Source organism: Salvelinus alpinus, chromosome 14, assembly GCF_045679555.1.
Source record: "Salvelinus alpinus chromosome 14, SLU_Salpinus.1, whole genome shotgun sequence".
Classification (NCBI taxonomy): Eukaryota; Metazoa; Chordata; class Actinopteri; order Salmoniformes; family Salmonidae; genus Salvelinus; species Salvelinus alpinus.
The window spans coordinates 9,244,402-9,263,607 of record NC_092099.1 but is presented as its reverse complement, the minus strand read 5'-3'; the positions used below and the strand labels follow the sequence as shown (position 1 = coordinate 9,263,607).

General features: G+C 45.3%; 1 protein-coding gene across 6 annotated transcripts in view; it reads right to left on the bottom strand.

Moving 5' to 3' along the window:
• The window catches only part of hdac4 (histone deacetylase 4), a 244,528-nt gene that overhangs the window by 34,776 nt on the left and 190,546 nt on the right, over window positions 1-19,206 (bottom strand). For all 6 annotated transcript variants that reach the window (XM_071340306.1, XM_071340304.1, XM_071340303.1 and 3 more), the window contains 6 exons: window positions 18,048-18,094; window positions 14,718-14,825; window positions 10,309-10,364; window positions 10,068-10,155; window positions 4,563-4,682; window positions 2,635-2,732 (listed from right to left, as the gene is read on the bottom strand). In XM_071340306.1, coding sequence (XP_071196407.1) covers window positions 2,635-2,732; window positions 4,563-4,682; window positions 10,068-10,155; window positions 10,309-10,364; window positions 14,718-14,825; window positions 18,048-18,094 — 517 coding nt within the window. The remainder of the gene's footprint in view (window positions 1-2,634; window positions 2,733-4,562; window positions 4,683-10,067; window positions 10,156-10,308; window positions 10,365-14,717; window positions 14,826-18,047; window positions 18,095-19,206) is intronic.

Here is a 19,206-nt window from a genome sequence, read left to right as displayed (position 1 = left end):
ATTTCCAAATGCCTCAAGGTACCACGTTCATATGTACAAACAATAGTACGCAAGTATAAACACCATGGGACCAAGCAGCGATCATACCGCTCAGGAAGGAGAAGCGTTCTGTCTCCTAGAGATGAATGTACTTTGGTGCGAAAAAGTGCAAATCAATCCCAAAACAACAGCAAAGGACCTTGTCCTGGAGGAAACAGGTACAAAAGTATCTATATCCACAGTTAAATGAGTCCTATATCGACATAACTTATAAGGCCGCTCAGCAAGGAAGAAGCCACTGCTCCAAAACTGCCATAAAAAAGCCAGACTACGGTTTGCAACTACACATGGAGACAAAGATCGTAGTTTTGGAGAAATGTCCTCTGGTCTGACGAAACAAAAATAGAACTGTTTGGCCATAATGACCATCGTTATGTTTGGAGGAAAAAGGGGGAAGCCGAAGAACACCATCCCAACCGTGAAGCACGGGGGTGGCAGCATCATGTTGTGGAGGTGGTTTGCTGCAGGAGGGACTGGTGCACTTCACAAAATAGATGGCATCATGAGGATGGAAAATTATGTGGATATATTGAAGCAACATCTCAAGACATCAGTCAGGAAGTTAAAGCTTGGTCGCAAATGGGTCTTCCAAATGGACAATGACCCCAAGCATACATCCAAAGTTGTGGCAAAATGGCTTAAGGACAACAAAGTCAAGGTATTGGAGTGGCCATCACAAAGCCCTGACCTCAATCCCATAGAACATTTGTGGGAAGAACTGAAAAAGTGTGTGCGAGCAAGGAGGCCTACAAATCTGACTCAGTTACACCAGCTCTGTCAGGAGGAATGGGCCAAAATTCACCCAACTTATTGTGGGAAGCTTGTGGAAGGCTACACGAAACGTTTGACCCAAGTTCAACAATTTATAGGCAATGCTACCAAATACTAATTGAGTGTATGTAAACTTCTGACCCGCTAGGAATGTGATGAAAGAAATAAAAGCTGAAATAAATCATTCTCTCTACTATTATTCTGACATTTCACATGCTTAAAATAAAGTGGTGATCCTAACTGACCTAAAACAGGGAATTTTTACTAGGATTAAATATCAGAAATTGTGAAAAACTGAGTTTAAATGTATTTGGCTATGGTTTTTGTAAACTTCCGACTTCAACTGTATGTGGAGATTGAGATCTGGGGTACATTAGGGGGGCACGGTATCCTGGTTAGCATAGCATAGTGTGCAGCCAGCCATTGAGAGAGAGAGAGAGAGAGAGAGAGAGCGGCTTGATGTGTGTCTACTGGTACCGGCAGCTCAGACAGCTCATCTTCAAAGTGGGGCGTCGCGAATTGCCCTCTGTCCTGCATCCCACCATATGTCTGTGTGTGTGAGTGTGTTTATGAGTGTATGCATGCATTCATTCATTGGTGGGTGGGTGAGTGTATGTATGCACACATTGGTGCCTGTGAGTATGCGTGCATGAGTTCCGAGTGGTGTTTGTGTTTTCTTGTGTGTTTGTGTTGTGTGTCTATATGCGCTTGCTCGAATTATGTGTGTGTGTACAGTGCGAGTGTGTAGGTGGGTTATAAATAGCCCCAGACAGCGGACCTAATGGAGTTCAGCCCTGGCATCAGCCTGCTTGGCAGATAAAAGAGGCCGCCACAAAGCTTTGCCTCGGCCGTGCACTACAACACATCATACTTCATGTTTCATGGCCTCTCAGCCATATAGAACCCACTTACTGTTATTTTTGGATGGGAGCTTTTCACACAGTCATGGTGAACCATGCATTTTTCCCCCAGATGAAATTCTCTCAGTACTTCTGCTCTGGATGAGATGTAACGTTGATGTAGTGTATCATATGAATAGATATTACTGTGTGGACAATATGTACACTTTTGGGACTATTTATTTGGTTCCATTGTACAGGGCAAATTAATCAAGTGCACCTGAAACGTATGGAATTATTTGACATATGTATTTGACTGAGGTTTGACCCCAAATAATGTTAACGTGGTTGTATTTGTGAACATGACTTGTATTTTTGGCAGGGATATTTTACATTTGCCCAATCCGTTTTCGTAGTCCTTTTTATGTTTACACTTCTACATTAAAGCGGGATGCTATCATGATTACGGATAATCCTGAATGAATCGTGAATAATGATGAGTGAGAAAGTCACAGAGGGTCAACGATCATACCCCCAAGACATGCTAACAACCTCTCACCATTACCAATAACAGGGGAGGCTAGCATGTCTTGGGGGTATGCTCTTTGACCCTCGGTGACTTTCTCACTCATCATTATCTCATACTCTCAATATAGCTCAGTATTTGAATTATTTAAGTTATACACTCATTATTGCTCATCTTTATCAAGGGTGTCAATTATTTTGAACCTCACTGTATATGGTTCCAGAGGTGGGAACTGTCAGGACAGACGGACCACTGGGACATTCAGCCTGTTGAAATACAACCCTCTCCTCAGTCGAGTGCTCCCTAAGCACTCCACACTCCAACAGCCAACCCCCATCACTGCAAATTCCCCACTAAACAGGCCCCTCATTTTCTCTCATTTGATTTCATGCGCTGGTGTTCCCAGCTTAAGAAAACATCACCATACTCTGTGGTAGCTAGTCCGTGTTTGTGTGTTACCTGAAGGCAGCCAGGTACTCTGCGTCTCCCATGGGTGGTTCCAGTCCCCCGGTGAAAGCCATGTTCACATTGAAGCCCATGCCTGCCCCAGTGCCCACCTACAACACACACAACGCAACATAGGTTAGTCACGCACACAACAGGCACACACACGCAAAATTACACACACATACACCATAACCTATGAACATTGATTGACCATTCCTCTGTAGATGGACCATATCGAAGCCCTTTCTGGTAATATATGTAGTATCTCTAGGAAAAGACTGCTGCGATTCCTGCTATTTACCTGTCAAAGATCAGATTACAGCTGCCAGGCAAGAGCACACACTAATATATGCACGCACACACACAAGGGCACGCAACACACACTTTTACATTAAGTCTGGGCATTCTACAAACAACATCAATAATCTGAACTAAGTGGCGGTTGGCCTCATCATTAAGAAACATGTATCAGGAAATGCTACAATTGGACTACTGTCAATATTGTAGCAATTACTAGGGGAGAGCCAACAACAGTTGAGTTTCTTTATGTTGCCAATTTGACTGTGAATAACAGGAACATTTCCAAAAATCTATTTTCTGGTCATTATTGGTTATTGAGCCAGGGATGGCAGAAAGTATAGTGCCCAGTGTTTGACTGAATGGTGAAACACGGCCACCATTTAATTTGATGATCCGTTTTCAACTTAGTGAGTGGTCACCAATCGGCAAAATTGCTGTAACTTTCAAAAAATTCCAAGGTTCACCCTCCTGATTCCGGGAAGATCCTGGAATCAGGAGGGAATAAGCCAGAAATCCTCCAACCAGAAATTCAGGAAAACCCGGGGATTTGGGGAAAGTGACAAGAATTTTGGAACCCTACGCTTCAGTACATCGTTTTTCATTAGCAAGAGGAAAGCATTGGTGTTGAAAAAAATATATACATTTTCGGGATGGTAAAATGTTTTCAGTGTAAAACGATTAAAACCAGATATAAAGTATGTAGAAAATATAATAGAGCAATATATATATATATTTTTAAATAATACAAATCACCAAAATAAAAACGAGACAGTCAGGAGAATCTTTTTTTTTTTAATGTCATGGCAAGGGGCCCCCGATTAATTTTGTTATAATGTTTGAGTCACTCAGATAGCATAAAAACACGGCATAAGCCTTGGAAAAATGAGTAAAATAGCAGAAAACTAACTTTAAAACTGCTAATTTTCTCTCTGCCCCATGGCAAAATGTGTAGAATTACAGGGAATTAGCTTTAAAACTGCAACTGTTCTCTCAGCCACATGACAAAATGTGTAGAATTGCAGGGAATTAGCTTTAAAACGGACATTTTTCTCTCAGTCCCATGACAAAATGTGTAGAATTGGAGGAAACTAGCTTTTGAACTGTAAAATGTTGTCTCAATGCCATTGCAAAATGTGTTGAAATAATGGAAATGTGCTTTCAAACTGTAAAATGTTCTCTCAATCCCATTGCAAAATGTGTAGAATTGCAGGAAATTTATTTTAAAACTATAACATGTTCTCTTAGCCCAATGGCAAAATGTGTTGAATAGCAGGAAATTTAGCTTTGAAACTGCAATTTGTCTCTCAGCCCCATGACAAAACGTTTAGAATTGCAGAAAACTAGCTTTGAAACGGCAATTTGTCTCTCAGCCCCATGACAAAACGTTTAGAATTGCAGAAAACTAGCTTTGAAATTGCAATTTGTCTCTCAGCCCCATGAAAAAACGTTTAGAATTGCAGAAAACTAGCTTTGAAACTGCAATTTGTCACTCAGCCCCATGACAAAACATTTAGAATTGCAGAAAACTAGCTTTGAAACTGCCATTTGTCTCTCACCCCCCCCCCCCAAACACTAACTTTGTCAATGCTGCTGAAAAAAATCATAGGGGAAACACCGCACACACACACTCCGCCACTCACCTCATCAGGCGCTCCACTGCCGGGGAAGAAGTTGCCATCGTCGTAGCGATGGAGTGACAGATAGAGAATGTTGGGGTCGCTGTAGAATGCTTGTTGCGTGCCATTTCCATGGTGAACATCCTGACAGACATGGAGAGTGGTGGGCTATGGTTACTTCCTGACTCTAACAACCGATTTAGGATCAGGTCTCCACATCCAAATCCTATCCATAAGCATTGTGCGCTAAACAACAAAATCAACCTTGAATCAGTCGTCAGATGGGCATAGAAGACTAATAGCAAGTGGAAACCAGAAAAGAATGCTCTCCATTGTCGTGCTTAGCCACTATCTAACATCCTACAACCTTTGTGACTAGTTCAGAGGGTTGTTTTAAGAGTACAATTGGATTAAGTCTGTTTTACAAATCCTATTGCTGCGTGACAATATCTATTACTTTCCATTTCATTTCAGTAGACCTTCCTACATAGTCAAACATAAAAAAGTGACTTAAGCTTCTATATCGAACTTTTAAAGAAGGTTATTTTTAAACTAAGTGCCTATTTCTTGATGGAACTGCTTTAGAAGTTTCTATAGAGACATTTTCTAATTCGAAAGGCCTTTAAAATGTAAAAATACGCTCCTCTTTCAGTTTCTGACCAACAGTTGAAGTTGGAAGTTTACATATACATTAGTATTTGGTAGCATTGCCTTTAAATTGTTGAACTTGGGTCAAATGTTTCGTGTAGCCTTCCACAAGCTTCCCACAATAAGTTGGGTGAATTTTGGCCATTCCCCCTGACAGAGCTAGTGTAACTGAGTCAGGTATGTAGGCCTCCTTTCTCGCACACACTTTTTCAGTTCTGCCCAAAAATGTTCAATAGGATTGAGGTCAGGGCTTTGTGATGGCCACTCCAATACCTTGACTTTGTTGTCCTTAAGCCATTTTGCCACAACTTTGGAAGTATGCTTGGGGTCATTGTCCATTTGGAATACCCATTTGCGACCAAGCTTTAACTTCCTGACTGATGTCTTGAGATGTTGCTTCAATATATCCACATAATTGTCCGTCCTCATGATGCCATCTATTTTGTGAAGTGCACCAGTCCCTCCTGCAGCAAAGCACCCCCACAACATGATGCTGCCACCCCCGTGCTTCACGGTTGGGATGGTGTTCTTCGGCTTGCAAGCCTCCCCCTTTTTCCTCCAAACATAACGATGGTCATTATGGCCAAATGGTTCTGTTTTTGTTTCGTCAGACCAGAGGACATTTCTCCAAAAAGTACGATCTTTGTCCCCATGTGCAATTGCAAACCGTTGTCTGGCTTATTTATGGCGGTTTTGGAGCAGTGGCTTCTTCCTTGCTGAGCTGAAAGGCCAGGTTATGTCGATATAGGACTCGTTTTACTGTGGATATAGATACTTTTGTACCTGCTTCCTCCAGCATCTTCACAAGGTCCTTTGCTGTTGTTCTGGGATTGATTTGCACTTTTAGCACCAAAGTACATTCATCTCTAGGAGACAGAACGCGTATCCTTCCTGAGCGGTATGACGGCTGTGTGGTCCATGGTGTTTATACTTGCGTACTATTGTTTGAACAGATGAACGTGGTACATTCAGGCATTTAGAAATTGCTCCCAAGGAAGAACCAGACTTGTGGAGGTCTACAATTTTGTCTGATTTCTTTTGATTTTCCCATGATGTCAAGCAAAGAGGCACTGAGTTTGAAGGAAGGCCTTGAAATACATCCACAGGTACACCTCCAATTTACTCAAATTATGTCAATTAGCCTATCAGAAGATTCTAAAGCCATGACATCATTTTCTGGAATTTTCCAAGCTGTTTAAAGGCAGTCAACTTAGTGTATGTAAACTTCTGACCCACTGGAATTGTGATACAGTGAATTATAAGTGAAATTATCTGTCTGCAAACAATTGTTGGAAAAATGACTTTTGTCATGCACAAAGTAGATATTCTAACCATCTTGCCAAAACTATAGTTTGTTAACAAGAAATTTGCGGAGTGGTTGAAAAATGAGTTTCAATGACTTCAACCTAAGTGTATGTAAACTTCCGACTTCAACTGTACATACCCTAGCTTGACAGTCTTTATAAGCAGCGCTTTTTGACACAAATGTGTGTCGTACTGATAAATGACATGACGCACAGTGTCCAGCGCTCTTGCAAGATCTGGTACCAAGATTATTATGGCATCAATTTCCCAGATTCTAACGCCAGACATATGTCTCATATCATGTTATACAGACAGGTACTGTATGTTGCCACTGAATAACTTGGTCTGTAAAAGCATTATATTAGACTCGCAGAACTAGGGCTGACCCCATTTAGTCGACTGGTCGATTGTTTGGATGTTAGGCTGTTGGTGGACCAAGATTGTTTTACTTGAGCGGTAGCACATATATATACACTATACTGTATATACATAAGTATGTGGACACCCATTCAAATGAGTGTATTCGGCTATTTCAGCCACACCTGTTGCTGACAGGTGCATAAAATCGAGCACAGTCATGCAATCTCCATAGACCAACATTGGCAGTAGAATAGCCTTACTGAAGAGCTCAGTGACTTTCAACGTGGCACCGTCATAGGATGCCACCTTTCTAACAAGTCAGTTTGGAAAATTTCTGCCCTGCCAGAGCTGCCACGTTCAACTGTAAGTGTTGTTATTGTGACGTGGAAAAGGCTCAGCTGCGAAGTGGTAGGCCACACAACCCCACAGAACGGGACCGCTGAGTGCTGAAGCGTGTAAAAAAAATCGTCAGTCCCTGGTTGTAACACTCACTACCGAGTTCCAAATTGCCTCTGGAAGCAACTGTTCGTCGGGAGCTTCATGAAAGGGGTTTCCAAGACCGAGCAGCCGCACACAAGTCTAAGATCACCATGCGCAATGCCAAGCGTCGGCTGGAGTGGTGTAAAGCTCGCTACCATTGAACTCTGGAGCAGTGGAAACATGTTCTCTGGAGTGATTAATCATGCTTCACTATCTGGCAGTCCGACGGACAAATCTGTGTTTGGCAGGTGTCAGGAGAATGCTATCTGCCCCAATGCATAGTGCCATCTGTAAAGTTTGGTGGAGGAGGAATAATGGTCTGGGGCTGTTTTTCATGGTTCGGGCTAGGTCCCTTAGTTCCAGTGAAGGGAAATCTTAACGCTACAGCATACACTGACATTCTAGACATTTGTGTTCTTCCATCAAACACCTTTGGGATGAATTGGAATGCCGACTGCGAGCCAGGCCTAATCGCCCAACATCAGTGTCCGACCTCACAAATGTTCTTGTGGCTGAATGGAAGCAAGTCCCCGCAGTAATGTTCCAACATCTAGTGGAAAGCCTTCCCAGAAGAGTAGATGCTGTTATAGCAGCAAAGGGGGGACCAACCCATGATTTTGGAATGAGGTGTTCGACGAGCAGGTGTCCACATACTTTTCGTCATGTAGTGTATATTCAAGGTCCCCAAAGCACACACATCCCTGGGTCGCTCCTCTTTTCAGTTCGCTGCAGCTAGCGACTGGAACAAGCTGCAAAAAACATTAAAACTGGACCGTTTTGTCTCCATCTCTTCATTCAAAGACTCAATATTGGACACTCTTACTGACAGTTGTGGCTGCTTCGCGTAATGTATTGTTGTCTCTACCTTCTTGCCCTTTGTGCTGTTGTCTGTGCCCAATACTGTTTGTACCATGTTTAATGCTGCTACCATGTTGTGTTGCTACCATGTTGTTGTCATGTTGTGTTGTTACCATGCTGTGTTTTCATGTGTTGCTGCCATGCTATTTTGTCGTCTTAGGTCTCTCTTTATGTAGTGTTGTGGTGTCTCTCTTGTCGTGATGTGTGTTTTGTCCTATATTATTTTTTATTCCCAGCCCGTCCCCGCAGGAGGCCTTTTGCCTTCTGGTAGGCCGTCATTGTAAATAAGAATGTGATCTTAACTGACTTGCCTAGTTAAATAAAGGTTAACTTTTTAAATATTTTTTATAAATATAACCACTTGGTGTGTGAAAGGGGGAAAAATGTAGTGCTCTGATCCGGTGGAAACGTAATTAAATAGGCCTACCTGATTACTTCTTATCCCTTGCACAAATTACCTAAAGATCTGTCTGTCCGGAGGTCACTGGCCCAAAATATTTTATACAATGTTGCAAGTTCGCTAGCACCAGCTTCAGGCCAGACCAAGTTGATACAACGTTTCAAGTTCCATGCAGACAGGCCATGTGTAGCCAATGTAATTTATAGGATATTTATTTTTATCAGGATATTTTCTACCTGCAGGCTGCAATGTTTCTTTTGGGGGCTTTATGCAGGCAATTTTGACATAGTTTGAAATGGCTATAGAAGTTATTTTTTGAATTTTGATTTAGCACATCATGATTTTGCAATACGAAGACTTTATTATAAATTAAATGAAACTGTTCCATGAAAATGTGCATATGAAAATCATAACTGGTGGTAGAAATGGTAAGATAAATTGGCACTACAAATGGAAAAGGTTGCCGACCCTGATGTAGCCCATTACCCGGCAACTTCAGGAGCTTAATGGCAGAATCTGTGAAGGCGGAGGAGGAGGAGGGTCAGATTTTTTTTTCTCTCTTCCAGTTAGGCTATCTTGATCTCTGGCTCCCTCTTGAGTCATTTGTGTGTCTTAATTAATGCATCACAGTGTGCTTAAAGCATCAGATAAGCTCAGTAGCCTATACATAGTTATTTTTATTAACACATAGGGTGTGTCTATATAGGGAAAAATACACATTTTTCATGTCATGTCATGACATGCCCTACGCAGAACATTAACAAATGTTAATAAAGATTTCTTTTTAAATTTTATTTATCCGTTATTTTACCAGGTAAGTTGACTGAGAACACATTCTCATTCACAGCAACGACCTGGGGAATAGTTACAAGGGAGAGGAGGGGGATGAATGAGCCAATTGTAAACTGAGGATTATTAGGTGACCGTGATGGTTTGAGGGCCAGATTGGGAATTTTAGCCAGGACACCGCGGTTAACACCACTACTCTTACAATAAGTGCCATGGGATCTTTAATGACCTCAGAGAGTCAGGACACCCGTTTAACGTCCCATCCGAAAGACGGCACCCTACACAGGGCAGTCTCCCCAATCACTGCCCTGGGGCATTAGGATATTTTTTAGACCAGATGAAAGAGTGCCTCCTACTGGCCCTCCAACACCACTTCCAGCAGCATCTGGTCTCCCATCCAGGGACTGATCAGGACCAACCCTGCTTAGCTTCAGAAGCAAGCCAGCAATGAATGGTATGCAGGGTGGTATGCTGCTGGCAAAGACAGGTCACATTATTTTATATAATAATATATGTCATTTAGCAGACAATTGTATGCAGAGCGACTTTAAAGACATGCGTGCATACATTTTACGCATGGGTGGCATCAGCGGGAAACGAACCCACTACCCCCTTGCAAGCGCCATGCTCTAATGACTGAGCCCCACCTCATTCTGTGTGAAAGCACAGGAAGTCCAAGGTGAACTCACCCAATCCACAATCAGGATCTTACTGACACTGAGCCTCTGCTGCAGAAGTTTAGCTGCGATGGCCACGGAGTTGAAGTAACAGAATCCCCTATGTGATGGAGTGATGAGAGAGAGAGAGAGTCCAACAGGTATTGTGATTAGGGTTCTGATAATTTGATTTTGCTCGAAATCTCATACTGTTTCCATAACAATAAGATCTGATCCAATGAGAAGAAAGAAACATAAATGACGTGGGACTTACATAGGTGTGCTCTCCTCTGCGTGGTGTCCAGGGGGCCGGACTACGGCAAAGCCGTTCTGCCAATCAGAGAAGAGGGAGCCATGTTACCCATAAGGCCTTGATCAGTCACAGACTAACAGACACTCGTACTGTAATAGCACAGATAAACACATAACCCCATAAACACACACGAAAATACCTACTTACACACACACACACACACACACACACACACACACACACACACACACACACACACACACACACACACACACACACACACACACACACACACACACACACACACACACACACAAACACACACACACACACACACACACACATTCCAGTTTCTCCATGCAGTATTCAGTTCTCTGCCTCTATGACCCTAAATCCCCTTGTGGCTCACAGTTAATTGTTTTGCCATTGACAGGGAGGAGGGTCAGACACTGCCGATGACACACACACGCGAAAATGTTTATTCTATTCTACTGAGCCATTTACTTTATCTTGTATTATTTCTTATTGTTGTTGCATTGTCGAGAAGGAACCTGCAAGTAAGCATTTCGTTGGACAGTGTTATACCATGTGTATCCTGTACTTACGACTAATAAATCTTGAAACACGCACGCACACACACACACACACAAAGGTATGGCTGACAGCTGAGAGCAGCAGTGCGAGGCGTGGATGTTGTGTTAATGTAGGGACCTGGGGGACTCCCGCTGCTCCCGCGCCGACTGTTTACAGTCCTGGTGTAATGTGGGGACATATGGGGACTGGTAGGGACGCCCAGTGTTTTTGGGGCCCTGACTGACTGTGGTATGTGTACATGGTGAGGTGACCTGTGTCCCTGTAGTCCAGTCTAATGATGTTGAGGCAGCTGCTGTGGATTACTCTCCACCTCGCCTGGCCGCAGAGGATATTATTCTAGCAGAGGGACAGAAGGAACTCAGATTCCCTCTGACGATAGGGACCGCTTTCAAAGAGCTGTGTGTGCGAGAGAGAGCGAGTGTGTGTGATTTAAAGAGATTAATGGAATTCCATTGAGTTCTATTTTAGAAACATTGATGATGCAGATGCAAGGCTCACTTGAACAGGCACGAGGGGGTGGCAGGTGATGTTAGAGTCTGGTTTGCCTCTCTGGGGTTACGTGTGTGTGTGTGCTAAGATGGGGTTAAGGGGCAAGGAGGTCACTTCCTGTGATCTCTAACCCATATGTAGAGTGCAGGCATTTTTTCATGAATCATTTCAGGTCCTTATTCTTAGAAAGAGAGCCATGCCCTCGATAAATCAATCGAGATAAATGGATGAACAAACGAGTTCATGAACGAATAAAACAAGTGAATAAATCTCAGTAACAACAACCAGTGCTGTTCAGTAAATGGCTTACATACTCATCAACAGATACACTCCAAACAACAACCTTCAAATAACAATAGATCACATCCATTTTACGGTATGCACTAACTGCCTCCCCAAACCAACGCTTCCAATTCCACTGGAACAAAAAAGAGAGTGAACATGCTAGTTGAAGCCCTAAGTCCTAGCTGAAACCCTCTGCGAGCGTTAGCAATTTAGCATCCTATGCCAACGGCGGAGAGAGGGATTATCATAAGTCTCCGTTACCTTACCCAGCTCTGCAGGTGGCTAAGGTGGGCAGGCTAATAAAGCCGGGGTGTTAGCGGGGACTATTAGCGTTAGCCAATTAGCGATGCCCACGCACTAGGCCGCCCCGCGGAGTTCAAACGACAGTCGGGCGCTGCCAGGAGAGGCCACAGACACAGGAAGGGAGGCGGGCAGCAGGGGAGGAGTGTCTGTCTGGAAAGTGCTAATGAGAGCTTTGCGGTAGGGAGGGGCGGCGGGCATTCCTACCGAGTCTGGAGGTGTTAAGAGAGAGCACGGCTAACAAGCCTAAATTAATAAAGCTAAGCTAGCCCTGTGCCTAATTCAAATCAAATCAAACTTTATTTGCCACACGCCCAGAATACAAGTGTAGACTTTACCGTGAAATGCTTACTTACAAGCCCTGCAGTTCAAGAAGAAGAAAATATTTACCAAGTAGGCTAAAATAAAAAGTAATAATAAAAAGTAACACAATAAGAATAACAGTAACTAGGCTATATACAGGGGGCACCGGTACCGAGTCAGTATGCAGGGGTACAGGTTAGTTGAGGTAATCTGTACATGTAGGTGGGGGCGAAGTGACTATGCATAGGTAGCAAACAAACAGCGAGTAGCGGGGGGGGGGGGGGTGTCAATGTAAATTGTCCGGTGGCTATTTTTATGAATTGTTCAGCAGTCTAATGGCTTGGGGGTGGAAGCTGTTGAGGAGCCTTTTGGACTTGGCACTCCGGTACCGCTTGCCGTGCGGCAAGAGAAAACAGAGAACAGAGAAAACAGTCTATAACTTGGGTGACTGGAGTTTCTGACAATTTTATGGGCTTTCCTCTGACACCGCCTATTATATAGGTCCTGGATGGCAGGAAGCTTGGCCCCAGTGATGTACTGGGCCGCTACTACCCTCTGTAGCGCCTTACGGTCAGATGTCGAGCAGTTGCCATGCCAAGCGGTGATGCAACCCGTCCGGATGCTCTTGATGGTGCAGCTGTAGAACCTATTGAGGATCTGGGGGCCCATGCCAAATCTTTTCAGTGTCCTAAGGGTAAAAAGGTTTTGCCGTGCCCTCTTCCCGACTGTCTTGGTATGTTTGGACCATGATAGTTCGTTGGTGATGTGGACAGCAAGGAACTTGAAACTCTCGACCTGCTCCACTATAGCCCCGTCGATGTTAATGGGGGCCTGTTCGGCCCGTCTTTTCCTGTTTTGCTCACCTTGAGGGAGAGGTTGTTGTCCTGGCACCACACTGCCAGTTCTCTGACCTCCTCCCTATAGGCCGTCTCATCGTTGTCGGTGATCAGGCCTACCACTGTCATCAGCAAACGTAATGATGGTGTTGGAGTCGTGTTTGGCCACACAGTCGTGGGTGAACAGGGAATACAGGAGGGGACAAAGTACACACCCCTGAGGGCCCCCAGTGTTCAGGATCAGCATGGCAGACGCATTGTTGCCTACCCTTACTACCTGGGGGCGGCCCGTCAGGAAGTCCAGGATCCAGTTGCAGAGGGAGGTGTTCAGTCCCAGAGTCCTTAGTTTAGTGATGAGCTTTGTGTGCACTTTGGTGTTGAACACTGAGCTGTAGTCGATAAACAGCATTCTCACATAGGTGTTACTTTTGTCCAGGTGAAAAAGGGCGGTGTGGAGCGCAATTGAGATTGCGTCATCTGTGGATCTGTTGGGGCGGTATGCGAATTGGAGTGGGTCCAGGGTGTCCGGGAGGATGCTGTTGATGTGAGCCAAGACCAGCCTTTCAAAGCACTTCATGGCTAGCGACGTGAGTGCCACGAGGCGGTAATAATTTAGGCAGGTTACCTTCGCTTCCTTGGGCACAGGGACTATGGTGGTCTGCTTGAAACATGTAGGTATTGCAGACTCGGCCAAGGAGAGGTTGAAAATGTCAGTGAAGACACTTGACAGTTGGTCCGCGCATGCTTTGAGTACACGTCCTGGTAATCCGTCTGGCCCAGCGGCTTTGTGAATGTTGACCTGTTTAAAGGTTTTGTTCACATCGGCTACCGAGAGCTTTATCACACAGTCATCCAGAACAGCTGGTGTTCTCGTGCATGCTTCAGCGTTGCTTGTCTCGAAGCGACAATTTGGTAAAACTGATTTAAGTTTGCCTGCATTAAAGTCCTCGGCCACTAGGAGCGCCGCTTCTGGGTGAGCATTTTCTTCTTTGCTTATGGCCTTATACAGCTGGTTGAGAGCGGTCTTAGTGCCATCTTCGCTTTGTGGTGGTAAACGAATTATACAGATGAGAACTCTCTTGGTAGATAGAGTACCTTATGATAAGTTGTCGACCACACTATCTCAGGCGAGCAATACCTCGAGACCTCTTTAATATTAGACATCGCGCACCAGCGGTTATTGACAAAAAGACACACACCCCCACCTCGTCATACCAGAGGTAGCATCTCTGTTCTGCTGGTGCAAGGAAAATGGAAAATGTCCAGAAGTTCTTTTCGGTCATAAGAGACGGTAGCAGCAACATTATGTACACAATAAGTAAAAAAAAATAAGTTACACAAAATGCATTTTTTTAAACAAAATTGCACAATTAGTTGGGAGAATGTAAAACATCAGCCATGTTCTTCGGAGCCATATTAATAGACCTCACTTGAGTGGGGCTAGCGTTAACGCCGTTAATGTGGTCTAATGATCAACGCTCCCACTCTGCCACCTATTCACCTGAGATGGGCTAGCATTAGCATTCAGCGTCTGACGCGAGATGGCATTATCGTTGGTAATATAGGCATTCAGACAGACAGACAGCTAGACAGACACACGATGACGAGGGACATGGGACTAACCTTGAGCTCTCCAGCCGCCACTTTGAAGACCAGCTCCACAACGGAGCCCACAGCCAGACGAGCCGCGCTGGACGAGTGGACCTCGTTCCAAATGGTGTCGCTGTCCACCTGTGAACACGAACACACATGCACATTTATGTAATGCGCAATAGATACGTGTTCATGTATAATTCACAATGTAAACAGGGTAAAGCATACAATTAGACAATGTTGGACCAGGATGGCTGTGGTGCCATTTGTAATCCCAGTCCCAACATTTCCAGAGGTAGAAAGAGTGAAGAAGATATGTGCACACAAGCTACAATACAAAAAACCCCTAACCACACTCACAATCACACAGAGTCTTTACAAATCCCTTGTATTGTATCAACGCTTGCACAGGAAGAGCGGGGGGGGAAAAAGGGACTTGATTGCTGAGCAGAAAAGAGACTCTCAGAGTGAGTTATGGGTCAATCCAACTGACGTGAATGACTCCCCTTACAGACAGAAACTCAGTTTGGACAGCCAGGCTTAGTTTCTTGTATATGCGCACGCACGAATAGCCTGCTGGCACACACAAACACACACACACACACAAACACACATGCACAAAACATACACACAGTTGCACAAACACACACACAAAAACACACAAACACATGCACGTCCTGTACGTCAAGCTAAAGGGTAGGGGGAACTAATTTGCTCTTCACACGTCTGTCCGTCTGAGTATGCTTCTGGTGGGATCCCATGGGGGAACACAAAAGCATGCTAGTAGAGGTGTGATGTTAACGTCCGGGAGAGAGGTGAGATGGCTTTTATTCACAGACGTGTGTCAATATTGAGCCATGGGAGAAGTTTGGGAGAGATGAGGGATATACTGTAGATGGAGAGAAATATTAAATATTTTAAAGGGGGGGGGGGGAAGGCATGGAGAGTGATGTGGGATGGGGTGGGGGGAGCTGGCTAGTCCCGGTGTTGTGGAGGTGTGGGTGTGCATGTGGTCAGAGAGAGAGGCCAGGCATTCATCAGTCGGGGCTGATTATGCTGACACACGCCTGCTCCGTGGCCCCAATCACAGCGCACACACACAGTACTTCTACACACATCTTTACTCCTCTACACACCACTAGACTACATATTGTTGCACACATACACACACTCAGCATACATATAGGACTCTTAACTCCTTGTTGTAACACTGACTGCATGGTTCCTTGTGGATCAAGGAACCAACTTGTGCTCTCTCTCTCTCTCTCACCCCCCCCGGGTTAAGGTTGAATTCTGAGATGGAATAACCTAAGGAGAAGAAAACAGCTGGCAGAGGGAAAGACAGGAGGAGAGAAATAGGGGGGATAGAAAGAGAGAGAGAAAGAGAGACTGGCTTCCAGTCGAAGCTCGCATCCACGACAAGCCCATGGCACTTGCCTATGGAGCAGCAAGAAGAACTGCCCCTCCCTACCTTCAGGCTATGTTCAAACCCTACACCCCAACCCGAGCGCCCCATTCTGCCACCTCTGGTCTCTTATCCCTCTTGGCCCTCCAAGCTCTCCTCTGTCCTGGCACCCCAATGGTGGGACCAGCTTCCCCCTGAAATTAGGACAGCAGAGTCCCCTGCCCATCTCCCGAAAACGTCGGAAACCCTACCTCTTCAAACAGTATCTAAAATAATCCCACAGCACCCCCCATTCACACTACCGCCTCACCCACCTCCCCCACTAGCTCTGACCTTGCTACTTCATTGATGAAAATGTACATACGGTGGCTGTGATATGTGGTTGTCTCACCTAGCTATCTTACGATGAACGCACTAACTGTGAGTCGCTCTGGATAGGAGCGTCCGCCGAATGACTACAATGTCAACGTAAATGTAGAGAAGGGATAGAGCGAGAGGGAGTCTGTGGGGGTCCTGCAGGGTTTCTGTGAACCTCGGGGTCGCTGATCGACTTTGGCGATCCCTGCCTGCTGCATTTGGCTTTTCAACGGCAGGAACGCTCAAGGCTAGAGTTAGAAGAGAAAAGGAACACAGGGGGCCTTTTCAAGTCACGCCAAGAAGGACTTTGTCACGAATTGTGAGTCTGCGGTGCATTTACGATGCAAAGAAGACTGGAGGGTTGGGGGGAGAGGGCACGGGGGAGTTGAATGAAGAGTGACGGCTGCACCAGAGTGAGTGAGTGAGTGAGTGAGTGAGTGAGTGATCAAGGAAATGAATGATAAAGTAATCGAGTGATCAAGCTAAAAAAAAATGGAAGAAGACGACAAAATGTGACAATGTACCCTGGGATGAACTGAGGAGTGTGTAAAAAAGTGAAAGAAAAGATTGCGCGAGGGAGGGAGGGACACAGCGCCAAAGTATGTCACTAGCCCCTAAAGGAGAAGAAAGTGCAACGTCGGAAGGGCAGAGTAGCCCTGACGAAAGCGACTTGCAAGACTGAGACTGAGTAAGACGAGGCGAAAGAGGCGCGCCAGTACGAGCGATAGGGGGATACGAGAGAGAGGAAAACGAGGGACTAGGGAACCAAAGAGAGTGAGGGAACGTGTTGGAATGAAAGAGTGGCAGTTCTGCTCAGGCAGAAGGGGTAATTTGATGAGCCGAGGCGCTGTGCTGGGACTACAGGAAGACAACAATTTAGCCTCATTTCCATAAAACAGAGCAGAGCCCCTTCTGTTTCCCGCCGGCAGCAGCGGGCAGCACAACAGACCCAGCTAGACGTCCTCCGTGGAGAGAGAGATAGGTAAGGGGGAGAGGGAGAGGGATTGAAAATCAGACCTCTGTCAACATATTGATCTAGGGAGCAACAAGCACACAATCTGAGTTCACACGCTCCAATACACACTTCCACACATACAGTACGCAAGGGAACACACACCCCATGAAGACAACGAAATGCAAGCATACAGACAGAGGGTCACACACATACACTAACCCAGCTGACCTTGTTCTTACCTGCCCCCCCCCCCCCCCAACCTTCACACTGAAGGAACAGCACACACACACACACACATAGCATTGCCCCCCCAACCTCCCCCTTAACCCCCCCCCCCCCCCTCCAGTGTCCCCCTCAACACACAGACAGCGCCCTCCCACCCACTCTACAGGACACAGCTTGTTTATAGAAAACATATGGTCACAATTACCCACTCGACAGAAAGCAGAGCAACAGTTTTGGTTGCCTCTGGTGCTCCAGGGTGGTGTGTGTGTGTGTGTGTGTGTGTGTGTGTGTGTGTGTGTGTGTGTGTGTGTGTGTGTGTGTATGTGTGTGTGTGTGTGTGTGTGTGTGTGTGTGTGTGTGTGGGATAACACGCCATACCATTATTTAGACAGGGGAGAATAAGTAGGGAGTGACTTACCCCTACCCCTCCACAAGGCAGCCTCACGAACATGGGAGTCAATGAACCTGAGAGGGAGAGAGAGGAAGAAGGGGGGTGGAGAGAGAGACAGAGAGAGAGAGAGGTTAGAGGCAGCCGCCAGAATACTCCCTTGTCACACAGTATGCCCGACCAGTCTCTCCAGTCAAGAAGCATCTGCAAGATGACTACAGCGTCAACTTAGACACGACATCCCCCTTTGAGATATAAACGAATCTTGACCCGTACAAATTCGAGCAAAACGTTGTGAAGTGGAAACCCCACACCCTTAAAACAACACCCTGCGTGATTTGAGAACATAGGCTACACCTGTGTATGTGCGTGTGATTTTTAGTGCAGTCTAATGGAGAGAGCAGCGTTTCACCTTTGGGCCTGAACATTTCAAATGTGTCTCGGTAACCCTTCACTATTCTTAGTGGGCCCTGAGTTGATCATTACACTTCTGCATTAATATGAATTCATATAGCAGACACTCCTAGAGCATTGACGCATGACAGAATACACAACATAATCACACATATTTGAAGTAAACACTTTTAAAATGGTGCAAGTGGAAATACGGAAAGTCCAACAGTCCAAAACAGTGTTTCTCCTGCGGGTACTTGGGGGTCGTTCAGGGGTACTCCGGGCAGAGCAAAATGTACACCGTGCTACAGTAACTAAAAAGGTTGGGACAAAATGACTGTTCTTCGACAGGCACTGCTTGGTTCACTCCGATATGACAGCCAGGGTAGTCATAGTTCGATGTTTGAGCCAAGCCGTCAGTCATCCTCTCTCTCTCAACCAATAGGAAACATTTAGGTGATGGATCAGAACACTTTGGGTGGAGGGAGTAAACACAGAGGGGTGATGTCATGGAACATTGTTTGTGTGTGTGTGTGTGTGCGTGCGGTCATTATTGGCAGAGAGGTAGCGGCCTTGACCGAGGATAGGGACAGACTTGACCTAGCTCCAACTGTGGCGAGATAACACGAGAATGGAACGACAACAAATAAAATGGCGGTTGATTAGGTAAAAAAAACAAAGAAACGCTGGAGCTTCCTGGCTTTTTCTTTACACAGAAGGCTATAATGCAGATAATAAAGTTGATAATGGTCTGGTGGAGGAACACTACCATTAGACCAGCTCTGCCCTGTAATAA